The 17989-nt window shown below is 45.5% G+C and overlaps 1 protein-coding gene across 1 annotated transcript in view; it reads right to left on the reverse strand.

The window, feature by feature from the left end:
* The window catches only part of SCD5 (stearoyl-CoA desaturase 5), a 74453-nt gene that overhangs the window by 22901 nt on the left and 33563 nt on the right, over nt 1-17989 (reverse strand). The window contains exon 2 of the mRNA XM_006110901.4: nt 5739-5869. Within this exon, the coding sequence (XP_006110963.1) occupies nt 5739-5869 (131 nt within the window). The remainder of the gene's footprint in view (nt 1-5738; nt 5870-17989) is intronic.

Raw genomic sequence — 17989 nt, forward strand, 5'->3', positions numbered from 1 at the left:
CTTGAAAAGCTTACAAAACTAGGTTTTCTAGCACAGCAGTTCTCAAACTTTTTGGGCTCCGGGGCCCTTTACATGCGTAAAAATTTATGCAGAGCCCCAGTGGTCCACTAATTGTATGTGTTGTACCTATCCATGTTTCCAGTTTGTCAACCTCACGGAGTCCCTGGAGATGTCTCGTGAAGCCCTGGGGTTCCGTGGAGCACAGTTTGAGAAACACTGTTCTAGCCGATTGGTGTGTGATATAGGAAATAAATGAGCTACAGTGAAATACCATTAGATGCTGCAGCTGAGTGCAAGTAATCAGAGCCAAATGGCCAGTGACTGCCGGATGTTAAGTTTAGAACCATGGCTTGTTTCATACAGTAGGCACAAAATAAACCCATGTGGCAGAGTCACTGTGGCACAGCTCAATAAGAAGAGATATCACTCAGCGGGGTCGGACATAGTGAAAGAAAGGAGTTGAAGTAAACACGATCCGGGCACTGCTCCATTTCTGAAACAAAAACAGTGACCCAAGAGTAATTCTAGAAGATGGATGGTCAAGAGAAACAGCTCAGCCACCTCCAAGCATAAAAATCACCTCGGACCACAGAGATGAAATTGCTACGGCTGATAGGACTTATGTAAAACACATCAAGTCACAATAGCACACAGCGTGAGGTCGGAAATGCTAAGCATAATCCACAGCCCTGGCTGAGACATGTTTACTTTGAGATATTAGACATGATGGGATGCTATAGCTCCTCCTATGTTACTTGCTGTCCCTGTAGGTAACATAGGGCAGTGGCCAGGAAGCATGACAACCATGATAGTCACCCTGTCACTGACTGGCTGGCCCTTTAAGGGGAGGAGGGTTTCAGCTGGCCTGTGACTAATCAGCTACTTCTCCACCCCAGACATTTGATCCTGATTGGCTAGATCAAATGGTCCTGTTCACTTATAAGCCCCAGCTGGGAAGGGGTCATGCAATGCCCACAAAAGGTTATGAGAGCGCAATTGATAGAGGGAAGTTGCAGAAGAATGTCTGCTTCCTCTGGTAGGCCCTGCAGAAGCGTAACTCCCAGGCAGATGCCCAGAGAAAGACTAAGGAGGGCTGCAGGAAAGAGGCCGGCTCTGTGACAGGGCTCTGGATGAAGGGAAATTCCCAGAGAGGAGAAGCCCAGAGTCACTGCTCTAAAGGAGAATGGGAGAGCGCGGAGCCAGGAGGAGCTTTGTGTTTATGTTGCACTTGGTGCTGAGGGTCCCTACAGCTGGGGAGGTTGGGGGGGAACTGAGGCAGGGGAGTAGTGCAGTGGCAAGCCACATGTGGGTAGCTGTGGAGGCTGACCCTGCCACAGATCCCACAGCTGAGGTGAAGCTGGTATGAAATCTGAAGGAGCATTGGAAGCAGAATTCAAAAGAACCCCTGAAACCATGACAACCCTGGTCACCCGGATCCAAGGAGGACACAGGTCCACAGCAACGAAGTGGGGGAAATTTCCTCTGAATAGTGGCTTCCTGTTCCACTGACTCTTGAAATTGAGCTGTTGCCCCACACACCAAGCAGCAATGTCACAACACTTTGGAGGGCTGCTTTGCTTCAGTGGAATTGCAGAAAACAGCCTGCGCTCATATTGGGTGTGTCTACACATCACCCTAAACTCGAAATAAGGTACACAATTCGCACTATGCAAATGGCATATCTTATTTTGAATCTATTTCGAATTTGCTTATTTTGAAATTTGGTGCGTCTACACAGCACCAAATTTCAAAATAACGCGCTATTTTGAGCCATTCTTTATCCCCATGCAATGAGGTTTACAGGGATGGAGAAATAGCGTGCCCGTTATTTCGAAAAATATTTTGAAATAATGGGTGGCTTGTGTAGATGCGGAGTAGCTATTTTGGGATACCTTTGGTATCCTAAAATAGCTGTGCAGAGTAGATGTACCCATTGGGAGCTAGGGCAGTACGATCAAATCAAACACTTGCTAAACCATTTTAAACAACAGCTCTGCTGTGCGCTTTGTAATGGGAGGAGAGGTTAAGATTAGGGCTATCTAATTTAGAGAACAGAATGAATAAGAGGCACCAGGACAGAAGCATCTATCTATCTATCTATCTATCTATCTAATCTATCTATCTATCTATATGTGTATTTTAGAGACATCTGTCTGTGAGTCTGTCTGTCTGTGAATCTGTTTGTTCAAGAACTCCTTCTAAATGGTAACAGCTAACACAACCACATTTTGTATGCAGCTTTGCAGCTTCCTCTTATCCAACCTTAAAGCAAGGTCCAGGTTTAGTTGTGTAAGGAAAATGGAACGTGCCTGGAATTTGATCATTTACCATAATATGGAAAGGGGGAGGGGCTGATAGGAGGGACGCGATTCTGCACAGTCGCCGCAGGAGGCAGCAAGTGTGGGGGAGAGCTGTACTGCACAGTGACCACTGGGGGCAGCCGCACCAAGAAGGGAGTGGCCAGTTGAGGACAGGACTCGCCATCTTGCCAGCCACTGACCCACGTAAGTGGCCTCCCTGCCTCAAACCTCTCTCCCTGGCCCTTGGCCCCAGCCCGGGACCGAATCCCTCGATGCTGGTCAGTGTTTCTTAAACTGTGTTCCGCGGCACACCAGTGTGCCACGAGGTAGTCGGAGGTGTGCCACGGAGAACAACAGAATTCAAAATGGCTGCCCTTAAAGGGGCAGGCTACCTTTTATTGAGGGGAAAAAAAACAAATAAAACTTTCCCCCAACCCCTTTTTTTCTCAATAACTTTCCCCTCAACAAAATACAGGACTATGTAGCACTTTAAAGACTAACAAGATGGTTTGTTAGTCTTTAAAATGCTACATAGTCCTGTATTTTGTTTCAGCTACACCAGACTAACACGGCTACATTTCTATCACTATTTCCCCTCAACCCGTTCTCACCCAACCATTTTTTTTCCCCTCAACAAAAAATCCTTGGTGTTCCTCATAAAAAAAAATTATTGTTTGGTGTTCCTTGGTCTTAAAAAGTTTAAGAAACACAGATGCTGGTAGTCCTGCTTCTATGAGAAGTAAGGGAAGTCAAAGGGAGAGTGTGCTCCTGTCAACCCCCTGCTGTGTAGACAGCACCAAAATTTGAGTTGTTACTTTGACTTACACATCTTCAGCTGTGTAGTGTATCTTAATTCCATCTTATCTGTTAGTGTAGACCAGGCCTAAGGTGCCACAGGACTACTTATTTTTTTTAAAAAAAGAGTGTTAAGTGATGCTGTATGGCCTAGTGGCTCATGCATGGGTTTTCAGGGGGCCTGGGTTCTATTCCCAGGTTTGCCACTTCATCACTTCATGTCTGTGGGCCTCAGTTTCCCCATCTGTAATCATAGAATCATAGAATAATAGGACAGGAAGGGACCTCGAGAGGTCATCGAGTCCAGCCCCCCGCCCTCAAGGCAGGACCAAGCTCCGTCTACACCATCCCTGACAGATGTCCATCTAACCTGTTCTTAAATATCTCCAGAGAGGGAGATTCCACCACCTCCCTTGGCAATTTATTCCAATATTTGACCACCCTGACAGTTAGGAATTTTTTCCTAATGTCCAATCTAAACCTCCCCTGCTGCACTTTAAGCCCATTACTCCTTGTCCTGTCCTCAGAAACCAAGAGGAACAAATTTTCGCCTTCCTCCTTGTGACACCCTTTTAGATATTTGAAAACCGCTATCATGTCCCCCCTTAATCTTCTTTTTTCCAAACTAAACAAGCCCAGTTCATGAAGCCTGGCTTCATAGGTCATGTTCTCTAAACCTTTAATCATTCTTGTCGCTCTTCTCTGTACCCTTTCCAATTTCTCCACATCTTTCTTGAAATGTGGCGCCCAGAACTGGACACAGTATTCCAGCTGAGGCCTAACTAGTGCAGAGTAGAGCGGCAGAATGACTTCACGAGTTTTGCTTACAACACACCTGTTGATACAACCTAGAATCATATTTGCTTTTTTTGCAACAGCATCACACTGTTGACTCATATTCAACTTGTGGTCCACTATGACCCCTAGATCCCTTTCCGCCATGCTCCTTCCTAGACAGTCGCTTCCCATCTTGTATGTATGGAACTGATTGTTCCTTCCTAAGTGGAGCACTCTGCATTTCTCCTTATTAAACCTCATCCTGTTTACCTCTGACCATTTCTCTAACTTGCTAAGGTCATTTTGAATTATGTCCCTATCCTCCAAAGAAGTTGCAACCCCACCCAGTTTGGTATCATCTGCAAACTCAATAAGAGTACTCTCTATCCCAATATCTACATCATTGATGAAGATATTGAATAGTACGGGTCCCAAAACAGACCCTTGAGGAACTCCACTTGTTATCCCTTTCCAGCAGGATTTAGAACCGTTAACAACAACTCTCTGACTACGGTTATCCAGCCAATTATGCACCCACCTTATCGTGGCCCTATCTAAGTTATATTTGCCTAGTTTATCAATAAGAATATCATGCGAGACCGTATCAAATGCCTTACTAAAGTCTAGGTATATGACATCCACCGCTTCTCCCTTATCCACAAGGCTCGTTATCTTTTCAAAGAAAGCTATCAGATTAGTTTGGCATGATAATATGGGGCTAATGATTCTTCTTTTGTAAACCTGCTGATGAAAACCATAAGAGCTTGGTTTTGTTGCTGTTATTTTAGTAATTAAGATAAAAATATGCTTAAAAGATATTATAAGCCAATCTTTAGTTGCCTGGGTTTAGAAAGAGACTGTATTATATTGGCATGGTAGCATGTAATTGTCCATCTTGGAGGTTTTACACTGTGCTCTGCAGCACTGGTACTAAACACACTCAGTGACGATACAGGGCAATATGGACCATCACTCTGACCAAGTCTGCCCTGGTTCTGGTTCAGACCTGGGCAAAATACAGCCCGTGGACACTGCAGGGAACCTCAGACAGGCTCCCTGCTTCCTTGCCCCACCCACACGCCGCTCAGAAAAGCAGCTGCTGAGCTGTTTCTCTTTCAAAACTATGAGCCCAGAAGGGAGGGGGGAAGGCTTCAGGAGTTGCCCCGCCCCCCCAGCACAATCCCATTGGCCAGTTTCTGGTCAGAAACCGGCCAATGGGAGCTGCCTGTTTGAATAACAGATAGCACATGAAGCACCATCCTCCCTCCTCTCCAGCTTGTAGTAATTCACACGCGCGCGTGGCCCTCCAGCCTGTGCAGGGGTGGGACAAGCTGCCTGCCTGAGAAACGTGCTGGGCTGATGGCCTGGAGTTTCACAGGTAAGTCTTCCAGCCAGAGCCTGCCTCTAGCATCCCAGGCCCTCCCTTCCCCCAACCCGCTACTCCCCCACTACTGCCCCCTACTCCAAATACCCAAACTCTGTCCCTCTCCTGCACCCATGTCACCTCCCAGATCTGGCACCCCAGCCCCAGAACACAATCCCCTTCTGCCCTAGGTCACAACCCAACCCCTGCACTCCCTCCTGTACCCCAATCCCTTACCCTAAGCCCTCTTCTGCACCCAACCTCCATCCCAGCTCTTGCACCTCCTCCAGTGATATCTCAGAAGGGTGCAGCCCTCAACAGCTTTCCAAAATGTTGGCGTGGCCCCTCCATCAAAAATTATTGCCCACCCCTGCTCTGCATGGTGAGTATAAACAATAGCGCAGCCCTGCTTCAGCACTGAACAGAAACAGAAGAGACCCTCGCGCTGGCCTGGTGAACACTGCGCAGAGACTGAAGATCCCATCTGGCAGCCACATCCCTACCTGAAAAGCCATGGAGTTAGCCGCAGCCAGGAATATCCTCAAAGGCAGCTTGGCTTTGTAGGACCTGTGACTCCATAATCGGTGCGCGCCAGCGGTCACTCCCAGAGCTGTCATCAGGAAACACAAATAAGCTGCAAGAGACAAGTACATGGATTGGTCATGTCAAGGGTCTGTTTTATTCTTCTCATGTATGAAAAAAATTCTTTCCACTTTCTGTTCAGCCGCACTGGGAGACAGTGTCTCCTAGTGGAGGGGGCACAGGACTGGAAGTCAAGACAACTGGATTGTACTCCCAGCTCTGCCAGGGACCTGCTCTGCGATCTCATGTTGCCTCTGCCTCTTCCCTTCCCCTTTGTCCACACAGACTGTAAGCTCTTCAGGGCAGGGACCATCCACACTGCCGAGCACAACAGGCCACTGATATTGATTGGGGCCTCTACATGCTACTGTAATAAAAATGGCCTCTAAGGAAAGTGGATTAATTTGTTCATTCTGCACTGCACTAGAGGAGCCATTAACTTCCCTTCATTATGCTGGGTCGGACGGCAAGCAGCACCCTTTTTGAGGGGCCTCATCCTCTGCATCCCAGCCAGGTCTTCAGTGGAGTCTAAACTGCAAATCGGTGGTTTCTCAATTGTTTTAACCCATGGCCCACCCTGCTCAATGCAAACCTTTCCATGGACCACCAGCCAATCACCCACGATGACAAAATGCATGCATGGGGCGTGGGGGTGCAGGGTTCCTGGGGGGAGACTGGGTGCAGGAGAAGGGTGAGGGTGTGGGGTCTGACCGGGAGGTTGGGTACAAGAGAAGGCTGAGAGTGGAGGGTCTGGCTGGGAAGTGGGGTATAGGAGCAGACTGAGGGCAGGGTATCTGAGCAGGAGGTCAGGCGCAGGAGTGAGCTGGGGGTGGGGGTTTGGCTGGGATTCTGGCCAACGGAAGCAGCAGGAAAAGCTTCCAAGTGAGCGGTTTCCTGCACTGCGGATCCCCCAGTCAGGGGGAACGGGCGAAGGAGCAGCAGCGTGCAGAGCTGCCTCCTCCCCCCACGATCTGGACCCGGCCTGCAAGGCTCAGGGCTCCCTCCTGCAGCAAGAAGCCAACCTCACAAGGAGGTGGGAGAGGGGGACAGGAGCATCAGTACAGGCTCCCTGCTGCGGTGGGAGAGACGAGTCAATCAGTGAAAGTAACTTAAAATTTCTTACAGGTACTGTCCTATTGCAACTTGGGAGCTGTGCACCGGCACTCGCTTACTTTCACCTGTGGGCGAGGCTCTACCCATGGCCCACCTGCCAGATGGTCATGGACCACTAATAGTCCACGGACAACACTCTGAGAACAACTGCTGTAGATAAAGATTCTGCCAGAGTTTCCATTGTAAAACCTCCATACTCAAGAAAGACTTCATAAGTTGGCAATAAAACTCCACTCTCTGCTGAAGCTGGACAATCAAGGACTCTGAGCTTGCAGGCACTTTTTTCTCTCCGTTTAAAACTCTTGAGTGTGCACTTTCCACTTCTGGCCCACACAGCAACAAAATGATAAGGTTTAAAGTGTGATTTCTTTTAAAAACATCTGAAACAAAAGTTAATGTCAATGCTTTTCCTTCCCACCCCCAATCTAGGGGAGTTTTTATGTGCCTCTGGACTCTGTCCAGCTGTTTGTTTTCTTCTAATCTCCATTATGGAAAAGACAAATAGCACTTAATGGAAAAATATAGTTTCCTATAGGCCTTTTGGCCCATCCTGTAGAATTCAGCAGAGAATTGCATCCCTGTTACGGCATTCTGTGTTATAGTTTAAAAAACATCCAACCCCACAAAGGCTCCCATTGGCTGTTACATTTTATAGCATAATACCTATAGAACACTATTACATTTCTACCACACTTCACTGGTTTCATTTCCATTAAATTCCATGAGATTTTTCTTTGTGGATTACTTTCTCCAATACCCTTCAGGCCCTGTTTCCATGGTGACCTTCCTTCTGGCAGAAAAGGGTAGGAAGGATCTTCACTGTGAGCCCATCAACTCTTCTCCAATATCAGCTGGCAGGGTCACCTCAGGGAGAGGTGATATGGAGGGCAGCATAAAGAGAAGAGATTAATTTCTTCACAGTGGTTTGTACGATCTGACAAAAGAGGCAGCGTGGTTTAGCAGCTAGGGCACTGGAGCAGTAGTCAGGCCCGGAGTCTATTCTGGGCTCTGCTACTGACAGAGTCTAGGCAAATCACTTCACCTCTCAGGGTGCCTCTATTTCCCCTTCCACCTTTTGCTATTTGGATTATAAACTCTTTGGGCAGGGACTATTCTCCTAGCACAATGGGGCCCTGATTTTTATTTTGGTCTCTACTGCCATAAAAAAACAATAAAAGTAGGAGTTGATTGAACAAGTGCTAAACAAAAACATGTCCCAGCCCTGTCAGTCCTGGAAGCAAGAGACCAACTTGCACACTTAATCATTAACATACTGCCTTAAATCACCACCATGCTGGCACTACTCTTCCTTTCTTCCCTGTGGGGTCAGGCTTAAAGTTATGCATCTAAGGCTGTGTCCAGACTCAGGGGTTTTTTCGGGAAAAGTAGCCTTTTCCCGAAAAAACTTCCCCTGCGTCCAGACTCAAGCCGCGTTCTTTCGAAATAATTTCGAAAGAACGCGGCTTTTCTTTCGATGGCGGTAAACCTCGTTTCACGAGGAAGAACGCCTTCTTTCGAAAGTTCCTCTTTCGAAAGAAGGCGTTCTTCAATGTAAATAGGGCTTCCTCGAAAGAGAGCATCCAGACTCGCTGGGTGCTCTCTTTCGAAAAAGTGGATTGCTCTTTCGAAAGATCCGCCTGCAGTCTAGACGCGATCTTTCGAAAGAGGCTCTTTCGAAAGATGCTTTCGAAAGAGCCTCTTTCGAAAGAAGCCTGCAGTCTAGACATAGCCTAAGTAAAGTAGTGAGTAGTCACGCACTGGCACTTACGTGCTCAACCCCTAGTAGGTTCAATCAAATGCAGCTCAGATCCTATGTGTTCTGTGCGAGTCTCAGCTTGTCATCTCTTTTCTTTTAAACTTAAATGTTTCATGTTGATTTCCCTGCTAAAGCTAAAGCCACTGCTGTGTCCAGGTGACAGGAAATATACAACAAATTTTCCTTAAATTAATTTACAAACGCACAGTTTGACTCAGTTCCATTCACTCTTGTGTGTGGGGACTATTTCAGACGTTCAAACCAGGAAAGGGCCTTTTCTTGTGTCATTCACTCATCCGTCTCCTGATGCCTTACTCTTTGAAGCTCTTGTTATTATCCCCAGTATTTTTTAATCCATTTGTAATAAATACTGCATAGACTAGGTTGTTTTGTTACGACAAAAGAGAAAAGGCTCTGAGATTAATAATGCAGATGCACAGCTCATCTGCTGGGAGAAAGCTGGGGAAAAGGCTATTATATAAAATCCATACAAATTAGACCAGTGTTCAAAAGCTAAATCCACTTAAATCTTCAAAATTGAAAATGACCCAACTGCCACAATCTATGGCATTTTAATCTTCCTTAAACAGAAGGCACTTATTTCACAAAACAATTTCAAAGTGTAGACTCAAGCAGGCTTCCACACAGCTCCAGTTCCAACACTGTCCATTATGTTGAGCAAGGCCTTCACTGTGCTGGGAATACATGTGTGTATGGTGATTATGCCTATTTCAATTTTTGAATAGTTTTATTCAAACAAAAAGGAAAGAGATTCCATCTGCAAGAGGTGTTTTGTATTACTAAGAATTTTAATATTAATCTTCCCTTTTAACAGAGAATGTTAGATGTCAGTATGCCATGCATTTCCTCTTGCCAGGAGTAAACACGCATTGCTGTGGTTTCCTATCTATTTGTCTTTATCTCATATGCAGCAGCAACCCCTGCATTGTGGTTGCAAGGAAATGAACCCAAAATATTGGTGAAATTGACTAACTGTAAAACATCTACATTTCTAAACTGCAACGGTTATGACAATCTGGAAAAGATTGCAAAAGTATCTATTCACTGTATATTCACAATGGGTGAAACTGGAGCATCAAAAGTTGTGACACTTCCCAGGGCACCAGGGCTGCAAGTTATCTTGTTGCCACCTGCCTCTAGTGCAGGATTGTCTTGCTTGTGCCTGGTGGGTGTTAACTCCCTACCACAACCAGTCTGTCAACTACATACGTATTCTCCTCTAGGCTATAGCAGCCCTGCCTTTGCTCTCAGACTGAAAACAGATGCAGTCCCCAAGTCCATTGACTTTTCTGGGCAATTGGAATGGTGGACAATTGAGCAACACATGATCAGCTAACCAGAGAGGGTTGAGAATTCCTCCAGGCTTGAACGGGCTGTCACCAAGGCAGCATATCCTAGTGACTCACTTTTACGTCAAGACCATAAGGGCATGATGGTCAATACTGTTACATTAGTCCTTAAAATAATAACCACACATACTTCCCAGAAAGATTATGAGTATCTGTAAGTCACAGACTTTCAGTAGAGACCAAACATGCTACCCTTGGTGGATAAATGCCATGAAAGCAGTGTATTAGGTTGAGTGAATTCAAGTCTGAGATAGGAGTTGCTTGTAAAAAACTCTGACGCCTTTGCCAGTTAGTACCCATGGACTTCCGTGTCAAAGGTAAAATGCAACAAAAACTGAATTTGGAAAAATGCTTGCAGATTCCTGTGCTGATTTTCATCCGTGCAGTCCCACTAAAGTCAACGGACCAAACGGATTTCAGTAGTATAACACCAATAATGGATTTAGCCCAGTTTATTTGTGCATTGTGAGTCACCAACACACTCAGTTTGGCCCTAAATTAGTTCCAGTTTCCATGTGCCAAACCAACATAAGTGAAAGCAAACAGAGGGGTTTTTTGGGGAGGGAGGAGTGTTGGACACCAGTGTGGGGAGTGTTGAGAACTGGACTATGATACTGAAACCTTTGCTGGCTTTCAAACTTCCTCTAATGCAGCCTAACACAAAATCACGGGGAAAACTCCCAATTGACAGACTTTGGCTTTACACATCACAGACCTGACCCCTTTCTATGCTGGCTTTTAGACTACACAGCAATCCCTGGCGCATCCTCCCCTTTGTCTACCCTGAGCCCCACACTGTGGCCTCTTACCAAGCTATGGGGGCCAATTTTTCAGCCCTGGTTAGGACCTCTGCTGCGTTGGCTCAGGAGTCTTTGAAGTCCCTGGTTCCACTTAGCTCTGAAGCATGTGCCTGTCTTTAATGTCACGAGCGGTTCTACCTGCTGCCATGCTTAAAGCCAGGCACATACTTAAGTATATCTCTGCATTCAGCTTGGCGTCTGATTCCTCAGAGTGGGAATCAAATGTTAATTAAATTTCTATCATCCTTCCCACACATCATTGTAATGAGAAGAGCTGCAAAGTATCAGGTCAGGAAAGATGACGGCGTGATGAAGAGTCCAGACTCTTTAATTCTCACTCTAAGCTCTTTGAAGCTGGCTCTGCAGCCTTGTTCTAATTCTTTGCACAAGGCTTTTTTAATGAAAAGGACTGGGATGTCTATAAAATTAGACCAATTCATGCTGATATTTACCACATTTACCTGACAGAAGACACTTTGCATGGTACAAAGTGTCTCTAAAGGAAGGCCTTTCAAATTGGCCCAACGCTTGCCCTTATGGGAACACGTGTAACAAACAGGACAGACAGTAGATCCCTTTTATATAATAAATAACAATATATTCCCCAGGATCGTGTGGCTTTTGTATCACTGTGAAAAGATATTGGTCAAAAGTTTGTAGACACAGGTGTTTGGTTCATCCCTTTTTACCAGAAAGGCAAATCTTGAAATTTGGATCTAGATTCAAATTTTGAAATAGGAGCTGCCCCCTGCCCCCCACCCCCGATTTCAAGTGTGGCTGACTTGGTGTTTTTGTTTGGGCCCACCTCTAGTATGGCATTAATGAGTACAGAGGTACTGCTGAAAGCAGCAGCGGCTGAGACCTCCATCTAACACAACGAAGGGGATCCAATGGCTGATCACATCTATATCCAAGGTCAGCATCTTAATGGTGCTCAGGTGTACACAACTGGAATGAAAAACACCTCGGATCAGAGGGAATAAATTCAGAACACTAGTAGGGATGTAAGTGACTCCTCGACTACCCGATAAGCAAATGCTTATTGGGTAATCAAGTGGACTTGTCCGTCCCCCCCGCATTGCTGCCTCTATCAGAGAGAGCTGGTTCCCCCCAGCACTGTCTCCATGGGGAAGGAAGGCAGAGGGCACTGGAGAAACAGTGTTAGTGGGGATTGAAACAGTTCCACTCATGCTGGTCCCGACTGCTGCTCTTCTCCCTTTGAAACAGTTGCGCGGGTTCCCGCTACCTCTCTCCCTTTGAAATGTACAGGAGCCACAGGCAGCTCTTGTACATTTCAAAGGGAGAGGCGCAGAGGGATAGCAAGTGCCCCCCATACCGACTAATTGAGTAGTTGATGGAAATTCTATTGACTACTCGATTAGCTGATTAATCTAAATTAAACATCTGTAGACACTAAAGGGAGCATTGATTTTCCTTGTCAAGTCTCTGTTTATTTCCATTACTATCCTGGGTGCTAGGCAGACAGGTAGACTACACTGGACCAATTCTCAACTGGTGCTTTTTGAAGTAGCTCCATTTAAACCAATCTGTTTATGCCAACTGGAAATCTACCCCTTAGACTTTGACACAGAGGTAAACGGCAACAGGGACCCCGAAGAAAGTGTGTGATGCTAAGATGGTACCAAGAACATGAATTTTCAGACAAAAGAACGAGAATATTGTGCTTGTTGGCTTAGTGCGGGTGGTGCCATCATTGCCAATACGCTTGGGCACCGTCCATCCATTCCTTTCACATCCAAGTGACTTCAGGGATACTCAATGGGCAGAACTCTCCTTAGGAATAGGGCCCTACGCAGTGGCCCTATACCCGATGGCTGCTGGGGGGAGGGAGTGATGATTTTTTAGAGGTGAGATTTTATCATCTTCAGCAACACACAAATGAAATACTTTTAAAGCAAAATTTAAACTAAGGTCCCGTCGATTCACACAGTAAATTCAAAAACTGACAGGATATACCTGGGGTTGGCTTCATTACCACATGAACGGATCTTTCACAGATTCAGGGTGTTGCTGATTGCTCCAGCTGGCTTTTTCAGTGTTATGTTAACTAGATCCTCTCCTGAGGAAGCAGAGCCACAGACCACAGATAGGAAGAGTGGATGAGTGGACATGAAGACCCAGTGGTGCCACAAATTTTGTATGCCCTTCGCAGCTGTATATTCTGTGCATGGGTAAGGAGAGCCCTGCCAATGGGTATAAGTGAGAGAAGGATTTAGCCCTTCCACTTTTCAGGAATTACTTCATCCACCACAGGAGTGCAGTTACTTCGAGGGAAGAATGTGGCATTTCTGTAGCAGTGACTAGTAAGGCTGCACAGAAGGGAAGGCCAGGAAGTGATCAATGTAGTATCCAATGGAAATTTTAGGAGCATTTTTTGGAGGCTTCAGAGGCAGGGACCTCAGGCTCCTCGTGGGATCTTTAATGGTCACAAGTGGTCAGGGCTTCACTTTGACAACTTGGATGACAGCCAGATTAAAGAAAAAAAAAAGAAGTGCATTGAGGGCATGATCCTGCAAGGTGCTCAGAGCCCATGTTTCCTAGGGACATGTAGGGCGGTTGAAGGCTGATAGCACCTCTCAAAACTGCTCAGCACCTTCCAGGAACAGGCTGTGACTGAAAGTCCAGTCCTGGACCAGCTGAACCAATTGGAGGTTGTCTGCACGGGCTTGAATGGAACCAGAATCTGTCCTCTAAAAAGCAGTGAATGGAAAAGCAGCCTTTTTCTTTTTCCTCCCTTTTCAAGCTCTTCAGTGTGTAACCTCCAGCTTCCTGTCTCCAGCAATTACAACAGCTGGTGGAGACTGAAAGAGACAGTGGAGCTATCTGCACTGAGAATATATATAGCAATGCTATGATAGAACAAGCCCACTCTTACACCTATGCAGCGCATCTACCCAGTGGATTTGGTGGGGTAGATATACCAGCATAAATATTCCATGCATAAGCCTGAGAGATGACGTAGCCCAGCAAAATGTCTCCAGCAGCTCCAGAAGCCAGGCAAAAGCCAATCTTTTCAATCAAATGAATGTCACGGTGAGATCAGATGTGACACTTGTGGGAAATCAGGTCCTTGCAAATGCTACTTCACCACAACCGTCTCCCAATTTATAAATAACTAATAAATCATCACAGATCTACAGCAAGAGAACTATTCCTCACCCTTCAGCTGCTGAATAAATTACAAACTCAATTTGAATTAGTTTACAAACTATTTGATTTTAAATGAACTCCCAAAAATAATCAGTGTTGCCATAGAAATTACAAGAAATGATAACAGCCGTTGATATTCCTGGCTCGTTTCCAGAGCAAGCCTGCCCTGACATATAAAAGGATTAAATCTGGAGCAAACCTCTCCTCCTAGCAAAATCCCCCATATTCCAGAAGCTCCCTCCTAGATTTGTAATCCACAAGATCACATAAGCAGCACACAGTAAGGTGCCATGTGCTTAAATAAGGAAAAGATCTGGCCACTCACAACAAACATCTAGAATCAAATTGTCTCCAAAACATTCATGCTGGGATAATTTTATTTCAATGGATCTGTTAGTGCCTGACATGTTTCAGCTCGGATCGCTGGCAATAAGCTACCTAAAATAGTCATTGCTGAAAGGTGGCCTTTCGTGTTTATTTTTACTGAGCTGACATCCCAAATGTCCTGTGCTGTTTTAGAAAGCAAAATACTTTATTTTATATACAGATATCTAGACACACACAGCCCACGAGCGTGTGCAAAGCAGAGAAAGTGAGCGAGCACAGCTGGATTGACTGATACTAGGTTAAGCTGGCATTTTGGGTTTAACCTAGTATGAGAAAATCCAGAAGCTCTCTCCCCTCTCTCTCTCTCTCCCCCGCCTCACATGCTCCTGTGGGCCATCCCCTGTACTGGAGATTCTGGAATCAGAGCATGGATAACAATGTTGTTGATGGTGCATAAAACACACAAGAGCACAGCTGGCTCTCTTGCAGCTGGACTGGCGCTGAGGTGCTCAGAGCAGCAAAACACAGTCGGTGACTACAGTGGAAGGGCAGCTTGTCACCAAATGAAGATGATGTGGAACAGGCTAAAGCAAACTGTCAGATGTGCACTTTGGGCCCTCATCTCTCCTGCCCATGAGAAAGCCCCCACACAGAAGGGAGAATTTGTTTTAAAAAGACTCCCAGGCAGAGTTCTTTCCAATACACTGTGCTAATTGGAGGCCAGTAGTGACACTGAAGAAGCTGGGAGCATTGTCTGTGAAACGAAGCAGAGGCTGACGATGCAGAGGAGGACAAACCAGTGCATCTTGAGTTATTGCTACTCCAGGCCCTTCTGCCTGCTACTGGGTGGCTCTGTATTTACCATTCACTCACATCCCTCCCATGGTAAATCTAAGGCCCCACAACATGACAATCCTTCCTCCCATAGAAAAGAAGTGAACACTACTCCCTCCAGAATGTACCAGTGCAGAATGTACTCCGCAGGGTGCAGAGTGGGACTCAGGACGTGGTGTCTGATCTGCGCCGCTCACCCCCAATCTACTTGAAAGTCTGTTGCATGAAAAAATAAAATGTGTGGGTCCAGCAGAGGGAGGTTTTTGAATTGTTTAGACTCAGCATCACTTGACTTCGATAAAGAACATTTAAAAAGGAAACTTTCCAACCAACTTAGGACACAGTTAGTGTATTGTATTCAATGAACCCAGAAGACAATGACATCTCTTTATGTGCTCAAATAGAGAGGCAGTATGGATAGTGGTTAGAGCACTAGCCTCAGCCTGATTGTCCCAGATTGCATTCCTTTATCTGACAAAGACTTCCCACAGGACCTCTGGCAAGTCATTTAGTGATTTACAAAGTATATAGGCAGCTACCGATGCAAATAGGTGCCTAGGAGGATTTTAAAAAAATATCTAAAGCAGTGATACTCCAACTGAGGCCAGCAAGCCACAAGTGTCTCTTTCATGTGACTCCTCCAGCTCTCTGTAGCACATAATATTAAAACACTGTGGGTGCATTTTCATAGCAGTATTATTTCGGAATAACAGTCGTTATTCCGAAATAACAATGTGAGCATCTACATAGCAATTCTATTATTTTGAAATAAATTCAAAATAATGGATGGCTTAGTCCAACTTCTGTAAACCTCATTCCATGAGGAATAACACCTATTCCAAAATAATTATTTCAAAATAGAAGTAGTATGGACGTACCACTGCTGCTATTTTGGAATAGCTCCTCCCCAGGGCCATTTAAAGTAATTACTCTCCAATGCCTCCTGGGGCTCTAAATCGAGGTAGCACGTTGACATTTAGGGAAACCTGCCTCAGACTAATTTTGAGCCTTCCCTGCAGTGTAGATGTGGTATTTCAAAATAAACTGTTTCACAGGTTTTTTTCCAGAATAGCTTATTTTGAAATAAGCATGCAGTGTAGAACAGTGTTTCTTAAACTATGTTCCGCGGAACACTGGTGTTCCGTGAACAATTCACAGGTGTGCCGCGACCTCTTCTTTGTTTTTGTATTTTTTTGTCTGACAACAATTTTTTTTGAAGACAATGTTCATAGGTGTTCCGCATAAAAAAAATTATTGTTTGGTGTTCCATGGTCTCAAAAAGTTCACGAAACACTGGTGAAGACATACCCTGAGTGATTTAACTGCTAACCAATCAGGATGTTTTTACTATGGTTATTAACAAGTTGTAGTTGATAAAATTATACAACTTGGTCAGTCATTTTGTTGTGAGAATAAAATGTGGATATAGAAATAAACTAAACATTTACCCTGCCATACTGTTTACATGTGAATATATAACACTAGAGTAAAAGAAAAAAATACGAGTTCACACTACTGCAGCTCTTTTGTGTAACACCGATCACTTATTAGGCTCCTGAATCTCTGAGGTCTGTGTATCACTGATATAAAGCAAGCTTAGGTACTTATCTCCTAATGGAAGTCAAAGGGAGTGAGGTGCCTAAGTGCTTTTGAAAATCCCACTAGGTTCCCATCTGAATTGCTAGGCACCTAAATACTCTGATAAATCTGGCCTTCGGTCTCTTTGAGTCTCGATGCCCCATTTGTAAATGAGGATACCACCACTGCCTTGTCTCTCGGGGGCATTGTGAATTGAATACATTAAAACATAGCAGGATCTTCAGATACTGCAGTGGTAGCCAAACCCTGCAGTCTTCTTCAAGCAGCGGGAGTTTGTCTGAAAATTTCAAATGAAAGGCGGCCTTCAGAGCTGAGCTACACTGGGGTGTGGTGATGACATGGCTGGGAGGAACAGGCAATGCCCCATGTTGTATGCAGCTAGAGAGGGAGTCTGGAAGGGCTCTCACTAGTCACAAGACTGATGCTGAGAGGAAGCTGAAAACAGAGCAGGACAAAGAGCAAAAGTCAAGGTGTGAAAATGCCAGGGATTGGAAAGGCAAAGCCTTGATGCTTCGTACCTGACTGAATCCCTAGCACAAAACAGTCAAAACAGAAGCTTTGAAGCCATCTCACAACAGGTTGTCTCGTGCCAAGATTAAAGTCCACGTACAACCGAGAAATCAAAAGGATGTGGGCGGAGGGGAGAAGATACGCAGGGGAAAGATGTCTCGAAAGAAATCAGAGGCAAGTAGGAAACATTCACATACTTGATCAGTGAGCAAAGGGCCTTGTCTGGCTCTGTGCAGGAGGCAATAGCCCACACAGGCGGGTTGGCGAGCAGCTGAGTGGTGGGAGGTGGTACCTGTATGTGGGGATGAGGGGGATGAAACGGTTTCCCTTTAGTGCAGTGTCATGAAATGCTGAGCCAGGCTGCTAACCGTGTCATGTTATTAAGACTGGGGGAAGGGGAAAAAGCTTCTCAACGCCATTTCCCAAGAGCTGGCGTTAGCTCAGAGGAAAACTTGCTTTGATCATGGATTCAAAGCTACAGGCTGCATCTGGTTCACAGTGTCTTTGGCATGGGGCCAGGCCTCTGGCATGGAGGGAAAGTGTGGCTGCGAATGCAGCAAATATTCAGCCCTGCCGGTGCAGAAGAAAATTGTGCCTTGTGTCTAACTGCAGCAGATTTCTCCTCTTTCTCCCCATATTAACCCAGCAAGCCAACCCAAAGGAAGTGTCTTCCTAACTCCTGGCTCAGTGAG

The sequence above is a fragment of the Pelodiscus sinensis genome, chromosome 5 (assembly GCF_049634645.1).
Source record: "Pelodiscus sinensis isolate JC-2024 chromosome 5, ASM4963464v1, whole genome shotgun sequence".
Classification (NCBI taxonomy): domain Eukaryota; kingdom Metazoa; phylum Chordata; order Testudines; family Trionychidae; genus Pelodiscus; species Pelodiscus sinensis.